The sequence below is a fragment of the Punica granatum genome, chromosome 4, assembly GCF_007655135.1.
Source record: "Punica granatum isolate Tunisia-2019 chromosome 4, ASM765513v2, whole genome shotgun sequence".
NCBI lineage: Eukaryota > Viridiplantae > Streptophyta > Magnoliopsida > Myrtales > Lythraceae > Punica > Punica granatum.
In genome coordinates, this window is record NC_045130.1 from 9,548,238 (window position 1) to 9,557,377 (window position 9,140).

General features: G+C 37.8%; 1 protein-coding gene across 1 annotated transcript; it reads right to left on the bottom strand.

Annotated features, from left to right (window-relative positions):
- Window positions 1-861: 861 nt before the first annotated feature.
- LOC116205360 (dicarboxylate transporter 2.1, chloroplastic) lies at window positions 862-4,778 on the bottom strand. Its single transcript, XM_031537941.1, has 6 exons — window positions 4,136-4,778; window positions 3,232-3,525; window positions 2,556-2,869; window positions 1,576-2,024; window positions 1,225-1,365; window positions 862-1,121 (listed from the first exon to the last, which is right to left on the bottom strand). The coding sequence occupies exons 1-5, from the start codon at window positions 4,691-4,693 to the stop codon at window positions 1,250-1,252; spliced, it is 1,731 nt and encodes a 576-aa protein (XP_031393801.1). The 5' UTR covers window positions 4,694-4,778; the 3' UTR covers window positions 862-1,121; window positions 1,225-1,249.
- Window positions 4,779-9,140: the final 4,362 nt, after the last annotated feature.

Consider the following 9,140-nt stretch of genomic DNA (forward strand, 5'->3'; position numbering starts at 1 on the left):
TTTATTACTTATATAAGTTTTTTAAAAGTTTTCATGAATGTCTTTAATTTGTTATTGCGCGAAAGAAGAGAATAAATGAGAGAAAGAGGGACTTTTTTCGGTAAATGATTTAAAAAAGAGTTCCTTTTTAAAAGAAAGGCTGTTTAAAAGCACTCTCATTCCAATATATTAGTATTTTATATTTTTAAAATTTTAAAGAATTTTTAATATATTGTTTCCTATTAAAAAGGGCTTTTTACTATTATTACACACGACATATTTTTTACACAATATCTTAAATATATCAGCAGTCTATCTTAAGAAAATTTGTTTGATAAATAATTCTCATAAACTGGTAACAAAACAAAATTTAAACAAATATTAGTCTAGTTAATTTCCTAATCGATATTGAACTTTCTATATACAAAGTTTTTCTTTAATGAAAATATATAGGAAATTAAATAAGATAAAAAATAAAGTTTAACAAGTATATCAAATACACAAAGTTAATAAAAAATTTAAATGAGCCTCATTCTCTAAAAACCCTGAATTTATGACATTTTTCTTCACCAAAATACTTGAGAATTTTATTTGTCAATTCACGTGCAACACACGAATATTTATCTAGTTTCACATTAGTGTAAAATGATAAATGAATTTCTATGTTTAATCTCTTAAAATTACTTTGTTAAAAAAGCTGCTACATGAGATTAACTTTTCTTTAATTTTGAAAATTTCCATAAACATTATGAGATACTAATTATACCTATGATATTAATTAACAATTGATTAATTTTTAAATTCGCTAGTCAAATATAAAACGAACTTTTACGCGAGACGTGCACACCACGCAAGGAAAGAGAAAAATTAAGCTTTTTTCTCTGAATAAAGATTAACAAAAAAATTATTGCAACATTTGATCATCAGCATTACGATCATTCAGTTTAATGCCAAATTATTTGACTTCTCTACAAGTTTCAGTCAGAAAACTGAATAATGGAGTTCATTGCTTCATCTGAAAGGACTCGGCCATGGCTGCAATAAAATGGAATTATCCACCCACGGAGCTGATCTTCAGCTGCTCGGAGAGGAAAAAATCACCGGGCATAGACCATTGAATCCGCAGGGAATGATCGAAAATTCTGCAGAGTCAGAGTCACATCGAGGGTCCGAAGCAGCATATTAGGATTGCACAAGTCATAAGAAGAAGTGGAACCATACCAATCAATGGAGAAGTGGACTTACGTGAATCTGAACTGGGAAACTAAAATCAATAGAGTCCCAAGAACTTCCACCAGAAGGTTCCCACGACTCCCCAGATGGCCGCATTGATAACGGCCATCACGAATCCTACCTTAAATACATCGGGAAGATCAACATAACCAGCTGCAAACAACACGAAAGGAAAAACATGGAAAATGCAGAGAATCAGTCAAGAAATTACAAGTCCTGAGCAGCAAGCGGGAGGTTCTGAAGATCTTTTCAGTAAGTCATAGTTTCTATGATAGAGGACAGCCAAAAAATTGGATTACAGATACGACGAGACCAAGCTTTACAAGAAATGTCAAAGCATAATGAGGATTCAGGGGGACCCACCTCCGTAGTAGACGGCAGCTTGTCCACTGCTATAATGTGTCAGAGCACCGAAGAGGTTTGTGTTATAAGCTAATGCTAGGGCTGCAAGTATTCCGGGCACACCAGCCGCCAAGTGCATGGCGAGAAATGCAGAGTACAGAGCGCCCACATGACCCGTTTGGCTCGCAAACATGTAGTGGATCAAGAAATATGATGCCTGAAGAACAACAAAAGCAGCTGGCCAGCTGAGGGAAAAGGATTGGAGGGACTTGGCCACACAGTCTGACATCCACGTCACGATACCAAGGTTGGTCAACTGGCCTGCCATGCCCACAAGGACAGCGAACCAGGTTAGCGTGTCCCACGCCGATTTCTCACTCAAGCAGTCCTCCCAATCAAGTACGCCCAATAGTAGAAGAATCGACAAGCCGATCATCGCGGCCACGACACTCGGTATGCCCAGAGCCTCCCTGCATATAGTCCATGCAAATCCATAAATCCAGCAAAAAAGGCAGTAAAAGGTGTCAACTGACGAATTTTCTAAACGATTTAAACCTAAATGAAGAAGCACCAGCCATATAGATCAAGCATACTATTAAGACTCCCTGTCATGTATGATTTGGGCTCGTGTGAAATAAGCAGAGAATATCCAAATAACACAAAACAGAATTGCTCAAGACAGATAAATAAAAATTATATTACCAAAAATCATAGCGTCTGCTTCCAGACAATGTTAAGCAATTATGTTCCCAAAAATCACAATGACAGACATGAACGATGTACAGACCTGTTTATAAGAAGCTTAACTACAAGTCTTATATCTGTTTATATGGACTTTCTACTTCTTTGTGTACATATGACAATAAATGGTTTTCCATCTAGCTCATATAAATATACATACTTTTTATATGAAATAATAAAAACAGCTCATGTCCATAATTATATATAAATGCTTGATATTATTAAACAAGAATAAATGGACTTGGGAAGTTTTGACTCACCCGCAGACCCACAGGGAAACCGCAAGCAGCATTGTCCCAACCATGATCCATTCATTTTTTGTGACAGGGCCCATGTTCTGAAGCTTCTTCGCTGCCATAGCAGGGGCTTCAGGAGTGTCTTTGGTTTCAGGTGGATAAAGCTTGTATAGTATGAATGGGGTGGCCAGAAGAGAAATACAGGCTGGCAAGCTAGCGGCCTTAAACCAAGATACCCACGGGCTTGATATGATTATCCCAAGTTCCTCGGCCAATTTAAGGCAAAGTAAATTTTGGGCCGCAGCAGTCAGGAAAAGAGCGCTAGAGTTACCAGCAGACTATCATAAACCACGCAGAAACAATTCATAAGTCATGAAGCATCACAACATGGGGGAAAATGCTAGATTAAATGCAGGCAGAGGAAATGTAGAGAATTCACAATGTGGTCTTGATTCTCCTGAATAAACGGGAAAACTTTCCATGTTTCTTTCTCTCGAGAAAAGAGTAAAAAAGATATAAAAACAGCAGTTTGCAAGCTAACTTGTTTCAGTTTTACCCTCTAATTTTATTGCTCTTCTAGAAGGACAGAGAGGCAAAAATCTTCTCCACTTCTTCAGGATCAAATGGGCTCGATTTTTCTGTGATGCATATTTACAATAGTGCAGGAAGGCCACATGAACACATTACACATGTGACTAACCTGAAACTGAGATTGAATGAGATACGAACCAAGCTTTCTCGAGGAAGAATCTCCTGGTCTACTCCCGGCAGAGAGGGACAATGACTTGATGATGGGCAAAAATACACCACCAGCTCTAGCAGTAGTGCTTGGCATTGCAGGAGCTATAAGTGCTTCACTCAGGGTCAATCCATAAGACAATCCCAATGTACTCTTTCCCAACCATTTTACAAAATATGTGGCAATCCTATCCCCTAGTCCCGTCTTCACGAATCCCCGAGCAAAGAAGAATGAGATCACGATCAACCATATCACCTGATGCGACACGAGATCAAACAACTCAAAATTCAGTCATCAGCAAGCAAAAACGGTTAAAGAAAATCTTAGAAATAACCAAGTTGAGTCATTTTCGCGATTCCAAAGACTCTGATCATCAATAGCTAAACTGTTACCTATGGAGCATCAAAATTCACTCGATTATTAATTGTGCACTCAACTTTTAATCAGCAACAATTTGAAGGGAACCCACTGAATCATTTCCAATGGATAATCATCAATCCAAAGACTTGATTTTTTATCATCACCAATTACGATCAAGTCCATTTCCACTGAATATCATTTCCAATGGATAATCAATCCAAAGACTTAGATTTTTCGATCATCAACAATTACGACCAAGTCCATCATTTTCTCGATTTCAGATAGTCGAAATTTTTAAATCGACAGAAACTACCCAATGTGGGCACATCTAAAAAGCTCAAATTCCAATATAGCACTGTCACCTTCACTCAATTATCAACCCCAAGACTCAATTTTGGATCATCAAAGAAGAACCGCTCAGTGAAGAAACATGAGCTGACTGAAAACAGTTCATAACAAAGTTCAAAAGAACACATTTCCCATTAAAAGCGGTAATTTGCATCACCTCATTGGTAAAAGCGCTGAAGGCAGTGGAGAAGGCGAGCGTTTTTGTGACGATGGAGGCGGTCAGCCCGAGGAAGGCCCAGGCACCCACTGGCAACGGGCTCAGCACGAGCCCGGCGATCGTCGAGAGGAAGATTGCAAGCAACTGCCACGCTTGAGGACTCACTTCGACCGGCTTAGGGATCAGGAACCGGACAATGAGGCCTATGGCGATGGAGATTGCGAAAGGCAGCGGCTTTGCCCCTTCGAGGATGGGCTTCGCCGGCGGAGGAGGCGGGGTCGTCTCGGGCTGGGGCGACGAGGAGGAGGTGCGGGAAATGAAATTGGGCCTGCGGGAGTTGTTAAAGGAGAGAGGGTGGTGAAGGGAGAGAAGACCGGCGGGAGACGGCTGCGGGGTGGCGGGGGGGGGTCGGATGGCGGGGAGTGGGGGAGGGGGAGTGAGGTAGGGGATGGATGGCGGAGATATCGAGGCGGGACGGGGGCGGCGGAAGAGGGATGGACGGGTGGAGACTGACGAGGGCGCTGCGGCGGAGAGGCTGTGGAGGGCGAAGCTCCCCATTTCCGCCCTCTAGAGAGAGACAGGAGAGAGAAAGAGAGAGAGGGAGAGAGAACGAGACGTTTGCGATTTGGAAGACTTGGTGTTGGCAGTCTACACTGTTTTGTGTGGAAGAACGAGAAGCAACGGAATTTCCAAAGCTTGGAGTTTTTTTTTTTTTTATTATCGATGGTGTCCGACACCGTAGCAACCGATTAGTCCACCGAATGGTGTATTGCATGGCATGTGGCCCGCCATTAAATCCCAGATGCCAATCCCGAGAGAATCGAACCCGGACCAAAGCTTGGAGTTGGACGCTCACTTTGCATGCAATAATGGCTGCACCCGGAGCACTCAACACGGACCCTCCAGCCGGTGCCGATAGATCACGTCCGATACGACGGAATAGAACAATGCATACATTACTTCCCGTTCATATCAAATAAAAGATCAGGCCATTAGATATTGCAACATCATTCTCTGCATACATGATCGCGGCAATTATACACGGCAGGAGCATGTGTGCGGCGCATTGCAGGTTATGTCTTTGTTGGTTGGAAATTTTTCGGAGCACAAAATGAGTTCCATTTTCTTATTTTTCTGGCCACTGGTTTTTCTGTTTTTCTTTTGACATATAGTTGATATATAATATAATTCATTAATGAATTTATGATTTTCGACAGCACACATATAACATATACCTATGGCCTATGGGGTTTTCTGCTGGTCCTGGGCTTTTTCTCAGGGGTCAATTCATTTTTGTGGCACATGGTTTTGTTTTCTGGTGTCCTGTTGGCCTGCGGATTAAGAATGTCCCTACGATTGAATAGCCAAAAAGTAGAAAATGGGTCATATAAAAATAGACCTCTTTTGTTTTTGTGAGAATGTAGTTTTCAGGATTAGAAAACGTATCATTTATAAATGTCGTCGATAAAAGTAAATATGCGTCACTTTCAGCGTCATATATTTTTTGATTTAGTCTTTAACAATTTAAAGTTTAAAGAGACTACAAATTATAGACTAGCTAAAATTGTCGTTACTACTAACTAGAAATAGATGAAAGGTTGTGCATATGCACGGATTAGAATTATCGCGTATATATAAGTATTAAAAAAATCAGGTAGCTAAACGAATATACAGATAGTAGATTTAGTTGTGACTAACTAATCTTTGTATGAGAACGTTAATTTCCATATGGATTTTAATTGTGACAATTTTTGTCACTAATCTTTGTATGATGAAGTTAATTTCCATGTTCTTTTTCAATTGTGAAAAATTTAATTACTTTCATTAAAGTTTTTTTCATTTTTCTCGTTAGACGAACTTTTACGACAATTAGAGATTCCATAGTTTTATGGTAGAAGAGTTTTTTTATTCTATTCTTGTGAAGATACTAAGGTTGCATATCAATAAATTCAGAACTTTTTAAATTTTTTTTCCGATTACAAAAGAGGCTCATAGGTCTAGTGTAATAAAATAGAAATCCTAATATCTAATAAAGGGACATGGATAGTCCTATTGGATATCAAACTTGGAACCTCTTGATTACCAAGCGAAGATGCACGCCATTATGTTGCACTTTTTTTTTATCTTTTTAATGTTTTAAACGGTATGTATAATATATGTCTACATATATAAATATAAAGGATTTTATGGGTTCTATAAATGAAATTTCTTAAAGTTTTGAGAGAAATATGTAACGATAATAGCATGTCATTTGTCGTATAGGGATCGGTTGGAAATTTAAAAGTCACTCAACCATAGACTTTGTATGTCATACGCATGAAATGCTAGATTCAAATAATTCACTGTGGTGTAACAAAATATCTTTGATTTCACCCCCGAAAAAATTCTTATTTTTTATTTTCAAAGTTGTTTTAACTTTTATAATTGTATATAGATGCTTTTTAGCATTAAAATTCATCTTCTATGTCAACTTAATTTTGTATTCGTAAATCCGATAGTAACCCATGTTCAGTACTAAAGAGTATATAATATAAATCTTAGAAGTGTGTTTATACACACATATATATATATATATATATGCACTATATAAAGGAGGAAGACCCTTTAATGTAACATTCATTTTCCAAAAATAAAACAAAATAATGAGAGTCACTAAATTATGAATAATGTTGTAAATTCATGTCATAACTATTCACTAATTCTCTCTTCCTCCCACAATTTCCCCCTCTCTCCCCTCTTTCATATGAGAAAATATTCTCTTTATATCTTCACATGTGTCAATTGTTTTTATATCTTCACATGTGTCAATTGTTGATTGAATTTTGTATAGTCGCGTGACTTTGTATTATTCACAGACTATTTTCTCTCAACCCATGACCATGACCATGACCGTATTACACTCTTTCTCATCCTTTCTTCTCTGTCTTCCTCACCAATATAATGCACCAATCTTTTCTTAAAATTTATTAAACTATATATTTCATCATATATGGTCTAATATTGTAAAATTAACTAATCTCTGAAAAATATAATACATACATAAAAAATAATTTATGAAGCAACACTAAGCGCGGTATATAAATTTTCAAATTAAAATTATATTTATTTTGAGAGTAGCGCGAGTCTCACTCTTGTATTTCATTAGCACATGGTATTGAAAATTTGAAATTTTTTACAATGAAAAGTGGATGATAAAAAAATTATCCCTCCAAAAAAAAGGTGACGAAAATTAACACTCAACAAGTTATAAGCATGCCATTCAAAAGAAACTGCAAGTGGTTTTTTTTTAGCATACCGCGTGAGCTTAAACAAAATAAATCTATATAGAATATATGATATTTCGCTAGCCGTGTTGTTACATCTGATTGAAAGATATAGTATCCAGCAAAAAAAAAATGAAAGATAGAGTATATTAGGTAAATTTATCTGTGTAATAAACCTCTTAATCACTCAAAAGTATACATCTGTCGCTTCCCAGGAATAGTATGTGCTATACTTTTTTTTTTAAAAGGTAGTATGTGCTAGATTGGATCCGAACAAAAAGTTCTTTACAGTGCATTATGGCTATATATGCCAAATTGGGATGGGACTCTCTTAAATTTTCTAGGAGTCTTTTTGTATTAAAAGTGGGGAAAAAAAACCCCAACATTTTTATAATTAAATTTTTGTTTCATGGGTTGTTTTCAAATGTAATTTTGATTTTATTTTCGAATAATATATATGTTGTATTCCTCGAGGTCATTAGGGTGCCAACGAACCGGTTTAAGATGTTGCACGTTAACAGTGTGACAATAGTACAGCTCCCTGAATAGAGCCTTTCGGGACTTCAGTAGGATCACTCCAAGAATGAGATCGGCTAGGTTGGCCCAGACAATCGCTAGCAATGTTGTCAGGGCATCCCAGGGGGATCACTAGAGGCAATGAAAATGGGCAGTATCGGAGCTCATGATCAGTGCTGGCCAAAGCGACCACCAAAGTTCATCGGTGTTATATGATACCCCATGTCCTACAGTTGATGGAGTCATTTGTTAACCCTACAAGTCTTAGCCATCGTGGACATCGCTGGGACGGGGCCACTTAGGATCTCCTCTACATTGTTGATCGGGTCTGGCAGGTATCACTGTCTTCCAAAGGAGTCAATGTCTTGACTAAATGATTTGAGAAGAGTTACGAATGTGTAAAATTCTCACTTGGGCCTACACAAATTTGAACTCATTTGCAATTCAAAAACTTAAACTAATAGCTTATAGGCCTAGTGAAATTTTACATGGTATCAGAGCGGATTATGCTTCAGCGCGCTCGTGTGGGCTCACACCACGCATATTCAGTTTCGAAGCAGCCAAGAGTGCGTCTCATGTTAATCGAGCCCAATGGTGGCCCGATCCAGTCCCGATATAGCTAAAAGTGCACCTCTAGTTAGGCTCGAGTGTGGAGTTCGAGGCTAATTTGATATTTGTCCCCCCTTACACGAGCACGGAAGAGGATGTCCGGCTTGTAGTCAGTTGTTAAGGACAGGTGTTTAAGGATACATGGCACGTGTTGGACCACACATTACTACGTGAGGGCGGGTATTGAGATAGGTTATTTCACATGGAAAATTTGAAAAAGAAACCACAAGCTTATATGAGACTTGGGTCCAATAACCTATTAGCTTACTTTTTGAGTTGCAGATGAGCTCAAATCTGTGTAGGCCCAAGTGAAAATTTTTCAGATAGTCTTGAAATTAATTTTCATGCGGAGTTATAAATTATGAATGGATCAACATATACCTACGTTGGCCCATTCCAAGTGCCCTATAGCTATATTTCTTTAAACGTGGCTAGAACTTGAGCTTGCGCTTGCTTTTCGAGTCAAACTCAACTTGATTTTGTGTAATAATTGTGAGTGTTGACAAATATATAGATGAGTGAGAATATATGTATGTATGTATACGAAAATTTAAAAGTATATGGAGAATTTATTATTAAAAAATATAGATGAGAGAGAATATATATATATATGTATG